General features: G+C 36.3%; 1 protein-coding gene across 3 annotated transcripts in view; it reads left to right on the top strand.

Moving 5' to 3' along the window:
- Positions 1-16,731, top strand: part of PIK3C3 (phosphatidylinositol 3-kinase catalytic subunit type 3) — a 71,137-nt gene extending 54,406 nt beyond the window's left edge. For all 3 annotated transcript variants that reach the window (XM_041711031.2, XM_041711032.2, XM_041711033.2), the window contains 2 exons: positions 12,042-12,167; positions 16,010-16,731. In XM_041711031.2, coding sequence (XP_041566965.1) covers positions 12,042-12,167; positions 16,010-16,024 — 141 coding nt within the window. In that variant the 3' untranslated portion in view covers positions 16,025-16,731. The remainder of the gene's footprint in view (positions 1-12,041; positions 12,168-16,009) is intronic.
- The last annotated feature ends 1,123 nt before the right edge of the window (positions 16,732-17,854 follow it).

Raw genomic sequence — 17,854 nt, 5'->3', positions numbered from 1 at the left:
ATCCATCTAGCTTTCATTACATTTACATTTTAGACAAATGTTGGGAGTTTTTATAAACTGATTTATAGTGAAGGACTATCTGTTTTAATTCTCCAAAAGACTTTGTGGAGCCTGTGTATCCAATGGAAATTAGTTCACTGTAATTTTTATTCAAGTGGTGGATTGTCTTTCAGATAGGCTATTCTTCACTGTTTTCAATAAGCTATGATAGCAGAGATTCAGAATCTTCAAATAAATATTTCATGTTCTAATAAAATTTCCTTGAAGAATACTAAATTGTGACTTGCACAGATTTTTCCTTTTCTCTTCAAGGTTCCAGGCTTTTCTATTTAGAGTTTCTTAGTTTCAAATCAATACAAAGAGTTCTCGCAGCTCTTCAGTTTCATATCCAGGAAACTAAGCTAGTCACAAGCGCTATGTTTTGTGGTAAAGATGACAATCCTCCTCCACTCAGCTGTTTTCCAGAGAATATTACAGCAAATTTTTTTCTTCTTATCAATTACTTGAACCTCACATCTATACCTAAATGCCCTACAGATTGAGTAGATTACTTACACAGAACATGGGAGATAAAAGCCTAAAGTAGGCAACTGAAATGGTTCAATACCTGCCAAGTTCTGGAAGTAACTACACTTTTGTAGAGACATCTTCTTTTCAAGGAAGAGGCCTTCCCAACAGTATGCAAGTCGTGTCTTAAGAATTTCATTCTTATAAAGATGCATTTGGCTCTGCCTACCCATTGGAAACATGAGTGAATACAGTAAGGAGGGGGAAGATATTTTGTATTGCAAAGTTTACTAATAAATGCCCCATAAATCCCAGTAAAATTTGAAGTATGCATCAAAAGGTAGAGTTGGGCTAATTTGGGGTAAGTTTGTGCTTGACTGAAAGAGTCATCAGGAGCTCCAACCAGTGATTTCATTGAACTTCAGAAGTGCTGGATTTTAATGTTTGCACCAATAAGTTTTAGACTTATGGCACATTTTAATCTTACTCATTACTGGTCCAGGGTTACCTGTCATTTTGTCACAAAACCCAGAATGGCTTGGGCTGGAAGGGATTTTAAAGATGATCTCACTCCATCCTCCTGCCATGGGCCACTTCCACTAGGACAGGTTGCTCATGTGACAGTGTTGTTCATCCTTGCCTTGAATGTGTTCTTGTGAGCTGTGATACTTTTTAGCAAGAGTCTTCTGATACTTGCTGCTAATCAACATGTAATGTCTGTGTTTCTTATTAATATCTTGGCATTGCATTTTATGGTGGAAAACTCCCTAGAAATGCTGTCCAAGGGTATGTGCTTTCATTAACTTATGATAATGGTATGTTGGGCTCTGTAAAATACTTGAAAAGGATGGTTTTAATATAACAGTAGTTGAGTACTTCAGACTCTTCTAAACTCTTACTATCTCTAAATTTTCAGTATAATTTTATTGACTTAACAAATCAAGGTACAGAATTGAAAGCCAGTAAGTCTTTTCTACAGCTGAGAAGTATGTTACAGTTCACTTATGTACAATAATTAAAAATCAAGATTATGTAAAGCATAACAGTATTGCATACATTTGGAGATCACTGAAGGAAGCAGAATCTAAAAGGAAATTCAGAATCACAGAGTATTGTGAGTTGGAAAGGAGCCACAAAGATTATCAAGTCCAGCTCTCAACTGAGTGGTCCATGTGGGATCAAACCCACAGCTGTGGCATTACCAGCACATGCTCTGACCACCTGAACACTGAATTAGATCCATGTGGTTACTTCTAAATTCCACTACAAAGTAGAAATAACAGTGCTTTTCATTGCGTGGAAAGAACACGAGCTTAGTTGTTGCATGACAGATCACTGTGAGATCAAATGCAGCAATTAGTTATTGGGTTCCTGAGTTCTGACAGCACTGCAGCTCAGTTAACTGTGTCTTTTATCATCATGGGAGATTACAGGCTGTCCATTCACAGAGGCTTTAACATGTGAAAGCAGATAGAACTGAAGCAGTAAGGAAAGTGCTTCTGATAAGGAATGCAAATCATTTTGAGAGGGAAAGATCCTACTTCCCCAGGTTCTTTTAAATTAACGTAGAGTGTGCTTGTTCCTTTAAAAAAAAACCCCAAAACCCGCACAGTAAGGTATTGTCAGGAGGATAGCCAAATTGTTCACAGCTCTCTCAAGTTTTGTTATCTTATATAAACTTTTTTTATTTTTCCTGACAGCTCAGCTGTCTCTGAACCCTGTTGACAGTTCGGTCTTTTTGGTTCAAAGTTGTCCTTTGAATATATTTTTAAATTTGTACACAAAAAATACATCATCCCAGGATCCCTAAAGAGTGGGTAAGCAGAGGAGCCTTCCATTAAGCAGTTGTTGATACTACAGTCTGCTAGGTGCTTATGACAGTGTTCAAAGCTCCTGTGAATTGTTTTCTTTAGTTCTCAATTTTTCATTTTACTTTAAAAGGATAAACCACAAAATAGCTTTAAATGGGCTAGGATCAGAATCATCTTAACCTGTTGTATAACACTGAATAGGTCATTGTTGTTTGGGTTTTTTTGGTTTTTTTTAATAATGTGCTAGAAAACTTGCTTGTGGTATTAAATACCCATTAGCCCATCTGAAGCCCATCTTATAACTGAAATCAGTTATAAGCTTTGTTAGAACTAATAAAAAAAGGAACAAGGTGCCTTGCCTCTCTTGGGGTGAGTGGCAAGTTGATTCAGTCATTTAACAAGGTAATACTGTACCTTGTTGTAGAAAAATTGAATAAATGCTTTCAGCATCTCAATTGATTTTTATTTTTTTCCTTAAAGCTTTAACAGAAAATCTATATATATTTTAACAGACTCAAATTAGGTAAAGATCCATTTTGGAATGACCTGCAAAATTAAATTACCTTTGATGTGTGAGACAAGTAAATAGCCATTTCAACCAGGGTATCACTTCAACAGAAGACAAAGGTGGAGATTTACCAGTGTTTCTATATTTAAGAAGGTGTCCTGGTGAAGAGTAGAGGTGAAGTTCATAGCCAGTATTTTCCTCATTGGTGCTGTAATGGCAGCACTCATGCTCACTTTCCTGTAGAGCCCTTCTTTTGCTTTAGGGACCTGGAGCTAGTCAGGCTCTGAGCTTACAGGCAACAAGATACGTTAACTGTATTTCAGTTTGGATTAATCAGAATACTAGTTTGATGATTTAAGTGCAAGGAGAGTAATTTCCTTTTTTGTAAAACAAAGCAATGCTTACTGAAGTAGTATATATATTATGTATCTTATAATGCCTATTGAAATATTACACTGCAGTTATTTTGTCAAACAGTCTGTTTGTCATAAAGAATTTTGATTTTTCAGTATTTTCAGTAGGTGTAGCTATACTGCTATTATGAAGTAGACATGAATCATTATAAAGGTTATTGCTAAAGAAAGATTTTTCTTTAATGGCCACAATTTTGCTTCCTCAAAATGAAAGCATTGCAATGTTGGATGGTAGCTGAACTCCCAGCTTAATCTTTGTCTTCACAAAGAGACATCCTGTCCCACCAGTGGGTAAGAAGGAAGTGTCTGCCTGCTGGTTACAGAACAGTGTAAAACTGCATTTATAATAAATTTTGTGTTCCCCTTTTCTAAACTTTTAGCAGATAATCTATGTAGTCTTAGAGCCAGAATGAAGGTTTATTTTTAGTAATCATATATTCTAAGTAAAAATAAAACTTGCACCTACCATATGGTAGTGATGGCTAGAATAAAGTAAAGAACACCAATTGATATTCCAGGTCTTGATATTGTCTGTTGTCATTTCCTGCAGTGTATAGGTGTTTAATCATGGGATACTCCTTAATGAGAGTAGTTAAGAGAAGATGTTTGGAAGGACTTTCTTACTTTTAGTCAAAGAGGGAAACCAAGTAAGATCATAAGGAAACTTCAGTGAAACATGTCCTGTTTAGTGAGGCCTTGGATGATTTCATTTGTGATTACTTTTTTTTTTAAGAATTTCATACTGATATGTTGAACGAGACTTCCTAGAAAAATCTGAGTGCAGAAAATAAAGACTATAACTACTAACCTGAGGAACAAAGACAGACTGTTTTGGGTTTGTTTTTTTTTTTTTTTCAAATTATCCTCTACCATCTAATAACAGTGGGACATCCCACGGAGCTCACTGACAGAATGCAATTGTATAATCAAGCTTAAAATCCAATAGTAGGCATATTGTCCAAGAGTTGTTTTGGTCCGAAAGTTATGAAATGTCTTGGGAGAAACACAGACTGAGTGAAGGCAAAATTGGAACAGTAGCTAATGTCATATACAACGTTCTGTAAAATAAGTATAGACTGCACCTCTTTTATATGGTTTATTGGCACAGGATGGTCTAAGCACATCTGGGTGCTCTGTTCCTGTCCTCCCTGAAGGAACTTCAACAATCTTCATGTACAAAAGACAGCAGACTACACAAACTGATTTACTTATCAGAAAAAAATGGCAATAGTGATAATTTTTTCCTGCTAGCATGAAAAGGAACTGAAACTCCCTATGGCTTCACCTGAAGAGACAAATTTAGAGCACATGAGAATTTGGCAGTACACTCTTACTTGCTTTGCATAGCATTTGTTTTCAGAAATTAAATCAGTGCTGACCTTAATCATGCATTTTCACAGCTAAAATTGGACTGAAAATAAGTGAGTCAGCACTGACCTGAAAATAAACAAAGCTCTGTTTGAAGTTTCACAACTATTCTTGACGAGCGTATGGAAAACTGGCTTAAGAACCAGCTGGCTGTTTGCAGTGGGTATACACAGTATCACTCAGTGAGCCTACCCAGTATTTATAGAAAAATAGGCTAGGACTTCCCCTTTGGAAGAAAAATTTGTTTTACTGACTCACTTCCCTCACTTCAGTTTTGATCACTAGTTTCCCCATAGGAAAACCTGGAAAACAGGGATTACCAACTTCACAAAATTGCCTCCACCCTCAAACCTGGAGAAACCCTTTTATTTAGTTCCTTAGTAAAGAGCTTGTCAGATTTTGACCATGAAAATGTAACTGCAAAGCTTAAAATTAGTAGTCTTTTTGATCCTTTCATCTCCTTTTGTCCTCTCCATATTATTTATAATGAAAGCTGTTGGTATAGTGTGCTTCATCTCATGGCTCGTGACACCATCTCCTACTGCCACTCTCTGATTTAGGCTTTTCTGAAAACCTGGCTCAAAAATGTCAAAAAATGGAATTAAATTGAAAAAGTAGCAGAGGATTTTCCTCAGTTTGTGTCTCCTTTTCTTTGGCCTCTGAGATAATTGCCTTTAAATTTTCCACTCTTCACATATGCTTTTCCAGTTCTCAGATTTCAGGAAAAAACTGGGCTGAAATCATTATATTGACTTGTCAATGCATAACTAATAATACAATGAAGATACCGCTACACTCACATTTTTTTCCTGCCATTGCTCCATGCTTTTCCATTTCTAGCACAGCTGCAGTGCTAATTGCTAATTGCTGGGCATTGTAAAATTAGCCAGTGCTATAAATTTTAAGTAGTAATGACTAAAATCTGGAGTCAATTATGTAGCCAGTTTTGCGTAAGGAAGAGGTTGCACCATCACTCTTCAGATGTAGCTAATGGATTCAGCATTGTCACCTCCTAACAAAAAAAGCCTCTTATTTTTCTGAAGAAAAGCCAGACGGTTTCTATCTGTCCTTCATAGCAGATTAGACCTTTAAATGAGAAATCATCAGGGACCAATGATTCATTGTCAGACAAAGGACTCAGAGGCATTAAAGAACAGTGTCCTAATTGACTGAGCTCTGTTTCAGATATTCATTGATTAAAGAAGGTGCTGCAAAGATGCTGCGTTATAGGCAAGGTTATTGTGAGCGCAGAAAGCACAAATACCTGGCTCCCGTAAGCAGGAGCTTAACTGCTGTTTATGAAAGTAGTCCCATTCATTTTGGTACCGCCTTTGGGTAGACACAAAAAAGGATAAAATCAAAAGAGAGGAAAGTTGTCTGTCTGTAGGCTGTAATACTGAGAGCACTCTCCTTGTTTCCAAGGCTGTGTGAACACTGATGGGGGCTCACCCTCCTTGATAAGAAAATGATCAGTGTAATTGTTTGGAAACTAGCAAAAAGAGAGAGCAGACATGTTTTTTCCTTTAACAGTAAATATGTCAAAGTAAAATTATTTTTATTCTACTCATATAAAAGCTGAAGCAGCGATGTGACTGGAGGTACAGAAAGCTTCTGAGCTACCTTGTTTCTAAGCCTGAGCTAATTGTTCTGGTTTCTTTCCCCTGGCTTGTAGTGAAACTCACACTGCTAATCCCCCGCCCCTGTGCTCCCCAGTCAGTCAAAGGATAACTGAGAGTTATGTTCCTAAATTAGTGAAATGGAAAGGACTTTCTAAATTGGAGCTTAATAAGCGATTTTAGGCAGTGGATATCTGTCCCTTTTCACCTGACCAAAAATAGCAGTATTTGTTAAAAGGTGGTACTAGGAAATCTTCCTGAGATTTATTAATGCCAGTATGAAATTTACAGGAGAAGTCACTTTTGCTTGATTAGAGTCAGTAGTATTTTCTTGCTGCTCCAGGAAGGTTTATGCTTTGTAAAAAAGTCACATTGCCACTGAGCTTATTTTGCTTCAGCAGATGTTCATCTCTCTGTCCATTTGGGTCACGACGCTGCAGCTGCACACCCAGCTTTTTTGTTTCTAGGCTGTTGGTTTTTCATGTATATTAATGAATTTCAAATTATTGAAAAAAATATAGAAGTTGGCGTAAACACCCAAACATGAACCAAGTATGAGAATACTCTTTTGCTCCTGTTGCTTTATATCAGTCTCTAGCTGATTGTAAGTTTTTGGCCAGTATGGTGAAATTCTGGGCAGGAACAGTGTCATCTTTGAGTACTGTAGTGGCTGAAACCCCAGTTCTCACAGAAGTTCAGTTTAGAGATTTTCACTAACATCTTTGTTGTCTTCTACTAAAAAAAAAATAATTAGAGAAGCTCACATGGCCTTGTTTAGAAACCACATTTTGTTCAAATTGAGCCCATGGAAACAAGGACTGTTGTCAGAATAGTCTCTCAAATGAAGTTCATGCAATTAAAGCATCTGAATAGTTTGTGGTGTGAGTTGTTTGGACTGTAAGCAACAGAAATAGCAGGAAAGTTTTTACTGAAAAAGATGAAATGGGATAACAATTAAGCCAAGCATTAATGCCAGTTTCTGCCACATGAATATTCTAATATGGCAGAATACTGAATACTGATGCTGAATACTGTAATAGTTATAAGACAAAACAGTAAAAATAATTACAAAAAAAACTACTTTTTCCTTTTTTTTTTTTGCTGTTAATTGATCTTTGTCTCATTTTAGTAGTGCTTACAGCCAGTGTATATTGTGACTCACTGGAAAAGGACACTGAAGGTTCTCTTGAAAGCAGCTGAAGTTGCAATGAGCAATCCCATACTAGAGCAATAAAATTGTATAAAACATAATAAGTGTTGCTTAATGGTGCTGGAAAAATAAATACTAAAGCCCCACTAGTCTTCAGAATGTGTGACTTGCAATTTGTCTGAAAACTAAATGGGATAAATGAAGGGTTCACATATGTACATCTTGTATGTCACCTTAAAATCCCACCAGTAATTCTGAAAAACAGTTATGAGTATCCATGAAATATGGATTTAAGGGCTGCCCTGAAGATTATAAAAATTTCTACAGAATTTCCAAAGTTTGTCTTAACCTTGAGCATTAAGTAACCAATCAATTTCAGGTAAAGTTTTATGAGTGAGAAGATGCTTGCTAGTGAAAAATTCCTGAGCTTAATATAGTAACTGTGGTCTAGATTGGACAGTAAGTCTGATTTGAGGACAAAAGAAGTCCATAGAAATCTGCTCTTTGATGGAAGGGAGAGGTCAGTCTTGTACTTTGAGAACAAAAGGCACAAGCAAAAGTCTTGGAACACTGCAGGGATGTGCACTTACCCACAGTAGTACTACTCCCAACTGTGTTTTCATATGATTTCTCAGTTGTAAGCCCATCACACTCCAAACAGCCAAAGACAGAAGACTGAGCTTGGAGATTCATTCAAATGAATGAAGACCCTGGCCTACCCATTTTCTCAGGTCTTTAACTGCCATTCTTAATAAGATGATCAGTGTTTTCTTTAATATTTCTTCTCTTCCCTTTTGTCATCCTTTTTTTCCTACTTTACACAGCTCTGTGGGGGTTACTGTGAGTTTTCTATGTTTTCTGTGAAATCAGCTTCATAGGACATCTTTGATGCCATTTTCCAAAAAATACTCATTTTAGTGAAGACATTTCAAGGAAAAGAACGGAGTCTGAGTTTACTATCAGTTAACATTGCTTGTTATTCTGGTAGATGTGCTCTTCCCCTGTGAGTTAGATTTTTGGGATAATAGTGGTGTGAAGTAGTGTTTCTTTATTTTTATTCCTGTAAAATATTTTTCCCCTTTCTTTGACTTGTTACCTCACTAAGTTCCCATTTTCTGTGTGATTCTACCGCAAGTGATAATCCCCTTCTTTTTTCATCATCAAAAATTAATCCACAAGTAAATTATTACAGGCATTACACTTAAATGCTTGTCCCCTCACCCTCATTGCCCTCATATTTTCTTCTGAACTGTTCTTGATATTCTTTTCTCCTTTTAATTTTTTGTAATTTGAAAAACAGAAGCAGTATCACGGTAACTGGCAGAATTTCCTTAGAAACAGAATTTCCTTAGTGGTTCAAATTTAACTGAAGTATGGCAAAATTTCTAGTCAAACAGTTTCTTACAACTCTTCAGGCCTCTTGCTGTAGACTTTGATACTAAACTATCGTCTTTTCAGGGGTATAGGAAGTGGACAACTTTAATGTAGTTTCAAGTTGAAAGTCAGTATCTTGATATAGACTATTCTTACTTATTTAGCCTCTTCATCCTTAGAAAATTCAAGTTCTGCTGTTGAGAATTAATGTTTCAAAAGAGTATTTGTATATCAAATGGAGTTTAGTGTTTCCTTTTCTGGAAACAAACCAAAAGTCCAACTAGATTCATTAAGCTTTTTTTTTTTCTCGTTTGTTTTACAAATCCTGAACTATAACAATGCACTTGATTTAAGTATCAAAGTGAGAGCTCTAAGTCTTCAGGTGGACGTCTTTGATACCTTTGTGATCGTCATAATTCATAATTGTGTAGAATGAGATAACTGTATATGTCATTAGATTTTCACCCCCCCAAGTTTACCTGTATTTTTAATACCATGCAAAAATCTCTTCCTGTTAACCTCATTTGTGAGAAACTGTCAGAACTCATCCCACATTGAAACTTGAGAGATTTCAAATAAGAATTACTGTTGCTTTCCTACAGGAACTGTAAGTTAGTGCTTATTAATCTTGTTGCTGCTGTTGCAGCTCAAGAGGTTATTTGTAATTTTGCCTTGTTTCTTCTCATCTAGGTTTCAGCAGTCAGTTTTGATGCAGGGCTGAAAAACTTGAAAGCAAAGATTCAATATTGGGCATCATTTGAGCCTTCTGTTAATTGCAAACTGATTGCAAGATCTAACAATGGATGGATTTTTTTGCATGTATATCAGTGTGCCCAGTGTTTTTTGTGGGAAGTGGGTTTAATTAGTCATTAAATCCATATAATGAAGCTGCATCTTAATATAACTAACTGCAGAAATTCTGAGAAGGTCTTCTATGAACAAATTAGAAGATTGCCAAAATATTTGATTACTATAGTTGTGTAAAAGAGTGTTATGGTGACTTTTTTCTATTTTTCTTGAAACTGGACTTACTGATTTTGATGAATTCTCATTAACATCACCTTTTCTGTGAGCACTAAATTAGAACTGAAAGAAATCTCTTCTGTAATTTGGACATTTATTTAAGTTTTTGCATAATTGCAAGCATGTGAATAGTCGATTAAATTCTGCTGGATTCTACTGTGTGCATAATTTCCTGGTGAAAACTTCTGATAGGAGCATTAATAAACTTCCTTCTCCTCTTGTTTGTTATGAAGATGAAAGTTCTTTGTAACAAGAACTTCTTGGAATAATCTGCAGAATCTCTCACTGGTAACATGCTAAATTAAAAGTTTGAACTTTATTGGCTTAAATTAGTTAATAAAGTAATTATTATTGATCAAACGTCTTTTTGAGACGAAGTTGGGGAGAAACTCACTTTATACTTATTTCAAACATAACAGCAAAAGAGTTATAAAGGTTATTTTGAATGAAGAAACTTTCCCAACCTAAAGGATTCTTTAATTCTTTCCATACTATGCTGACTAGTTTAGGCTCTTTCTTACAGTGTTGAAGGGCACTATTTTGGCATATATTGCCTTTGAAAGGAACACAGAGTCATACTAAACAGAAATCAGTTAATACTCAACTGAAATCTTGGAGCATTTTTGCTCTTATAAAGAGAGTGGTTGAGTATGTGGTATCCCTGGTGCATAGAAAGCAAAAAAAAATAGGACATAAAGGTAGTATCACCTCACAAATTCAACCTTATTATGAAAATTGTTGAAATAGCTTACATTTTTGTCAATGGCTAGCAAACAGTGAATTCCTAGAAAATGTTCAGGAAATACTTGACTCTGTCTTACAGTCACAACCACGAGAAGCTTAAGAAACAACTTAAATAATTTGATATTTGCCTACATGAGAGATTCCTGATTGACAGCTCTTTGATATAAAAAGTTTTAATGAGCTCAACTGTTTGAGGTTGAAATTGGACAAATTCAGATAGCAAATAAGTCACAGTTGTTAAACAGGACAATTAATCATTGAAACAATTTTCCTAGGATGTGAAACATTCTGACTTGGCATAAAGATAGGGTAAAAGAGATTGTTTGATACCGTTTTACCTAGTTCATTATGCAGGAGGCTGAAATATTTCAATATGATGGTCTCCACAAGAGCTTGAATTGTTTGAGATTTATCTTTATGAGAATAAAGCATGTGACAACATGGCAACAATAAATCTTCTACAACTAATGTGAATTTGCTGGACAATTTACATACTGTTACCAGCACTTCTTTGCAAGGTAACTAGTACTTTAAATGATGGCCATAATATTGCTTAGTCAGTGCTAGAATCTAGGCTCATCAGAAGAAAATTCAAGGAGAAAGAGGATAAAACCAGGCTCAGTGGAGTTAGGGCTGGGCTCCAGTATGTTAGGGAATTTTGGATCAGTTCTGAACTATTTTCTTGGAACTAGTTGGAAGTCACAGAAAGGCACCTTCATAGATGTTCTTGGCATTGCCAAGATGGAAATTGGAAAAGATATGTATCGCTGTATTCTTCATAATTGTGCATTCAGCTTTTAACTGATGTACAATTTGAAAGTACTAAGCAGAATGTGTTACTGGTACAATGTTGCTGTCAAAGAAAAAAACATGTAAGGGTCTCCAGTGAACTGTTCATGGCTGGTGGATACAGTTAATGAAATTCACACTTACCATACAAAAGTCAGTTTTGATGGAGTTGATTTGCTCACACTTTCCTCCCATTCTGTATTTTTTACTTAACTGCCCTACAGTTTCTGAAAGACAAATGTTACCTAAAAATAGGTTTAGAATAACAAAGTGTTGCATCCTTTCTAAAATCATTAGGATCATCTAGACTCTTCCAAATTTGTATTTAATATGTGAAGTTCTGTGTTTTTTCTCAAGCGACATTTCATTCTCTAGTGAATGTTGAATGTTACCTCTTTTTCTCATAGCATTTCAGTTCCACTTAAACTTGTACTCCCAAGTGCTTCTCTTGACGTTTTGACCTTGAGCTTTGAAATCACCTTGAATTAGGTGATTGCTTCTAGCTTATATAAACACTATTTTTATTAAAGGATTTTATATTAGTGTTTTTAATAACATTGTACATTTCCAACCATCTGCTGTAGCTTAGAAGGAAGAGCTAAACTAAACAGCCAAACATTAAACACTAATTCTCCACTAAACAGCCAAAATCACTGTATCTTCTTCTGTATACATTGATAGAATAATGCATGTCTTTAATCATTGAAATGATTTTAGCCATTTCCGCTCCCATTACAGGTGCAGGACAAGTTTCGTTTGGACCTGTCTGATGAAGAAGCTGTCCATTATATGCAGAGTCTAATTGATGAGAGTGTTCATGCCCTCTTTGCAGCTGTTGTGGAGCAGATACACAAGTTTGCACAGGTGAGTTATTCTCAGTTGCTGGTTTCTGTGGTAGCTAAGTAAGGTGAGAGGTTGCAAGTGGTAAGTTTTAGTTCATTTTACTACAAGATGAATCTGTTTTAGTTATAAGGACTGGAGAACAAGGTTGTAGAGGTCCTAGGACTGGAGAGCAAGCTTGTATAGGTCCTATAAAAATTTTTTAAGCATATTAGCAATCATGTAAGGTCTGGCGTCTGGGACAAGGCAACTTCTGATGCCCATCCAGGCTGGAGAATGAACAGACCAAGAGCAGTCCTGCCCAGAAGGGCCTGGGGATGCTGGTGAGTGAGAGGCTGCACGGCACTCAAGTTCAGAGAGCCAGACCTGTCCTGGGCTACATCCAGAGCCCTGTGGGCAGCAGGGGAGGGAGGGGACTCTGCTCTGCTCCGCTGAGATCCACCTGGAGCACTGCATCCAGCCCTGGGCTCCCAGCATGGGAAGGACAGGGTCCTGCTGGGGAAGGTCCAGAGGGCTTCAAAAGTTATCAGAGGACTGGAGCACCTCTGCTAGGGAGATAGTCTGAGAGAGCTAGGATTTTTCAGACTGTAGAAGAGAAGGCTCCAGGAAGACCTTACAGCAGTCTTCTTGCTCATGATCTGGGTTGACAATAGATTATTGCCTATGTTACTTTTGTTATTACAATATACCCTCTATGAAGAATGAAGTGTTTAACCAAACATCTTATACTCTGTACTGTATTACTACAATACACACTGAGACAATAAAATACTCAATTCCCATGTTAAATAAAATTGTGTTTACAAAAGCATTTCTGCTTTGAATTTCCAATTTTTTTTCCTTAAAACCATCTGACGTTTAATTTGTGTTTATACGGGATTTAAGATATTGCACTGTTTGCCTTAAGTATTAGACCATGACAAGAAATGGAATGAAAGGGGGAAGTTAAACAGCTCTGAAAAGTCAGTCATTATCCTGGTTTTTAATCGATTCTTTCTTCAAAAGGCTAGTCAAATTCTGATATGAACTGAGGAGAACTATTGTTATGGCTATCCATTTTGCTAAAAAGCATCTCTTTGTTTCTTCAGATGTAGTTTTTATTTTGAAGAATTGCACTGTAGTGCAGGATGAGAAGAAATAATTTCATTTCCATCTACGTATATATTTAATAAAGGTGATGTTTTATGAGACTTGAAAAAAGGAAGTGTAATTATATGGAAATTATGCAAAATTTGATGTCATTCACTATGGATTATTTTGAACTTTGGCTGTAGGATGGTAATTTCATAAGAAAAGTGAAAAATGCCTGGCATCGGCCTTAGGGTTCAAGTTAAAAAAAAAATGCTATTAGAAATATTCAAGATTGAAGTTTTAAGTTTGTCCAGTATGTGTGTAGGCCTTTCTTTTCATTAAATACTGACAATCACTGGTTTTTTTAAGACATGTCTTTTTATTTCATTGGCCTTAGGTGCCTGCCAGACTCTCCCAGATAATTGTTACTGCATTTGTGAAAGTGTATTACAGGTTTGATTCGGGTGACCTTTTCTTTTTCCATTCAGGCTTGTTTTTGCTTCATCTTTCTTCAGTTCTTAACCTTGCTTTTAAAATCACAGGACAGATTTGTTCAGAATATTTAAAAGTACCCAGGAATGTTATTCCAGATTTCTGTAAGATGGGGCTCTGAGCAACCTGGTTTAGTGGAGGATGTCCCTGCCTATGGCAGAAGTGCTTGCATTAGTTGATCTTTAAAGTCCCTTCCTACCAAACTGTTCTGTGATTCTGGCTCCCAGGAATGGTGTTGTAAGCAAAAAGCTTACACATTCCAGCAGGCACTGATTGCATCTTCCATTCATATTTTTGGCAGTTAATATGCAAGCCCACTGATGTGGTACACTTTGGATACCAAATAAGCAGATGTGACAGCCCTAATGTAGGCCTGTTACAGTTATCTTACTTTGTGGTTTTTACCTCTCCAGCTGACCCGTGCTGAATTTCATTACAGAGGTATTTTCCTGAGGCTCTGTGCAATCTTTGTGCACTGTTGCAGAGTGTGCAACCAATGTGCTTTTAGCTTTCCTTTCTGCTTTGGGCATCCAGTGCCTAGAATGAAAAAAACCAATTTCTTGATTTGTAAGTGCTAAAGGCATCTCATGACTTTATGTGATGCTAATTTTGGACTTCCAGTTACTGCCTTTATTCATACTCTAAAAAATATAGGCTTTCAGGCTTTCTCCTGCAAAAATAGTGGATTGCAAGTGTGAGGAGGATGCAAAAAGAATAGACAAAGATTAATCAGCAGTTGACAAGTCTTAAGAATCTGTGCTTTATTAATGTATTCTTTTTTAAATACTTCAAAGAAACACAATGAAAAGTAAGTGTAATTAATGTCTATTTCTATATTATAGGTGAAATGGGATGCTTCTTAGTGACATTTATTACTTCATCAGTCAAAATCATTATCTTTCCTTTTTGTCTGAGGCAGTCTTAAGCATTTGTTGCTTTGTGGAGTCTGCAAATCGTTAAACAAATGAACAATTAATGGGTCATGAATTTGCTGTAAAGGGGTCACCTTGCTCAATGGCCAATTGAAGCTTTCAGTTCATTCATCTATAATTCTGCATTGAATTGCCAATGGCCTTGTTTTTCATAGTATTGTAAGTTGTCTGGAAAAAACCCCAATGCTACACAGGTGTTAAGACACAAGTGAAAACAGCAGACTTGGCTTAATGCCACACAATATTTAATTTCAAATGCTGTTCAACAAATTTTTTGTTTATCAGTAGATATTTATTCTTTTAATGCCTTCAAAATAGGCCTGTGAAGAACCTGTGCAGTCTACTGCAGCACTTAAGAGCTTTTTAACGAGGCAAGTTATTACAGTAACCATGGTATGTCAGTGTTGTATATGTCACTCTGCATTAAGTAAAGCTCTTGGATAAAGTACTCTGGATGTTTTGGAATCAGTTCAGTATTGTTCTTGTATAACAAAATTCTAAATTGCGTTCAGTTTACAGCTGTATTATGAAACCTTTAGTTTAATTTCTAATGTTTCTCTAATCTGTTATTTTATCAGATATTTTACAGACCTTTTCAGGCACTGCCTGTCTCCTTAATGGTTATAAAAAAAAAGTTGTCTCAAAAGTAAATAAATTTGGCATTCAGAATAAGCTAATGGTGTTGTACAATAGTTCTCAAGAGGAGGAAAAGGTGCATACTAATTTTAGTTGATACTAATGAAGACTGGATAGCCATTCTCCCTGGAGAGTCACTTCATTTTAGCAGCATTATTTATTTCTGCAGAGGAAGGAAACAATCTACAGTTGAAGTATCCAGTTGCACATTTTATTTCCCTTTTAAATTTACAAATCAAGTCTGTTGTATTCAGGGCTGAAATAGTAAGCAGTGATTAGAAAAGCTTGTGGGATACAGCGTGTCTCACCTAAACTGTAATTGTAAAGTTTTGGGGGTTTTTTAATGGTTCGCTGATACCTGTTTAGGAGCAAACTCAGTTTCATCTGTTGAAGTTGCATGGATTTAGAATATCTTCAGGCTGTAATCCCAGTGCTTCTGCATCAGGGAATGCAGGCACCTCAGCATAGGGCTTCTGTTTTTCTTCCTACTGGATGTCAAAATAAGATAGGGAATGTCTACCAGCAGGACTGCGAGTATATTGGATAAAATAATTGGTCAAGGGGCATATAGAGTTGGCTTCTGCTTTTTCCCTTAAAAGGTTGTGAAAATTATCTGCCCTTACACATTTCACCATGTTTTTCAACAGAGTTCAATTTGTGCATAGCATTTTTCTTTCAGAGTAAAGCAGATTGAGTAACCTCTGTACTGTTGTGGTTTTTTTTCTTTTCTTTCAGTATTGGAGAAAATAAGTTTTTTGCCTGCTCTTGGTGGAAACAAGCAAATGCTCAAAACAGAGACTTTCTCAAGCCCTTGTAGACTTCACCAAACAGTTTTGGAAGGCAAAAGCTGCAGATTTAATAGCGTGAAGAACTGAGAACTCAGAAAGTAGATAAGGTTTTTGAATCTCTGTTCATTAAAGGTTCAAAACCAACCATTTTTTAAAGGAAGATGACTATTTGTACCATCCTTGGGAGCCTCAAAGGTTGACGTAAGCAACTTCCTCTCAAGCCAAAGATAACTGGAAGAGGTTGGATTTGATGGTGAATTCTTGTACGTGTTAATATATTTTCTTATTTAAAAATAGAAGTAGATACAAAGCTAAAGCAGGAAGGTTACAGTTTCTTGGTGCAGAAAAAACCCTCACAAAACGAGGGTAATCCCCTCATCCCTCCCTAACCACTTTGTTCCTTGAGTAAGTTTTTAGTGTAATTCATATGATCCTTTATTTCCTGCCTTAGGCAATGTTATCGTTTAGAACGGACAATCATTTCTTGCCTGCTTACAAAAGTGTTTTTAAGTGCTGATAAGTTACCCCAGCTGTAGGCAGCAAATTAAATGATCACTAACAGGCTCAGCAACGGGAATGCATAGTGAGCAATTCAGTATTTCACACTTCAGATATTTTCTGTACAGTGATTATATATTCTTCACTCTAATAAAAACCTTTGTTGTTGCAGTCTTGAGGTGCTCTGTTTTGTCTTTTTAATCTTACTTGCTGAGACATAGCACACTAGAGGTGATGATGTTTGTAACTACTGTCTTTTTGCAAGGATTTTCACTTCTCAGTTTACTTGATGCTGGAATAATGCTACACATTAAATGACTTTTGTGCCACATGTTGAGTTCATAGTGAATCTGGTTGGTATGATCAATAATGTAATTAGCTCTTCATGGATGTGTGGCTCTCTTCAAAGGGTGCTTTAATAGTCCTGTATTTTTTAAATAACATTTTAAGTCAGGAAAAATTCTTCTCAATTATAAAGATAAGAGGGACTGATTTGAATGTGAATCTGACTGGTATTTGTGAGTCAATTTCGCTTTTTGCTTTTGTCCCTTTTTTCCCCTCTATGTGTGACTTAAAAACTCCATTACCCTAGTTTCTTGGTGCTCATGTTGTCTAGGAATACACAGTGCCACAGAAGAGCCACAGTATCTTTAGCCCCTCTTATCTTTAACTCGCTCTTCATGGAGAAGTAGTAATGATCATTTTCTTGTGGTTTGTTTGGGTTTTTTTCTGTCAGGCTTATATACTCCTCTACTGTCTGTGTTTCGCATTAACTTGTTCTATGTACAGTGCTTTGTGGCATCTTCCGAGTATAATTCTGAGAGCCTGGATTTCTCAGATGTTCAGAGAGAATTCTGTAAAAAAAAAAAGTTTTTTCATTCTTTTAATATGTTTCAAATGTGCATCCTACGTGCTCAGAAATTATCTTTATGAAGCAACCACACTTCATTTGACTTGAGTTCTTGTCTCTGACCTCAGCCCTTTCACCTGTACATATTGTAGGATTCTTCATCTATTTCTTTTGAAGAAAACTTCCTGTTATTCCTGCTCAAGTCTAATTATGAAGGATATGGGCTTGACCTGCTGTGTACCAGTTGACCAGACAGGCCAAGGTTGTCTCCTTATTAAAACCCAAAAGACATCATTAACTCGATCCTACAACACATTTTACTTTGCAGAGATGTTTATAAACTGTTAAATATTGACCTTTATAAATGCATGGTTGTTCATTATGCCTTGTGTTTTAGAATTAACCTGTTCATAGGCTGGACTATGCAACGCCTATTAAAACTAG

This window comes from Taeniopygia guttata, chromosome Z (assembly GCF_048771995.1).
Source record: "Taeniopygia guttata chromosome Z, bTaeGut7.mat, whole genome shotgun sequence".
Taxonomy (NCBI): domain Eukaryota; kingdom Metazoa; phylum Chordata; class Aves; order Passeriformes; family Estrildidae; genus Taeniopygia; species Taeniopygia guttata.
The sequence above is the reverse complement of the archived record's forward strand: the minus strand, read 5'-3'. Positions and strand labels throughout refer to the sequence as shown.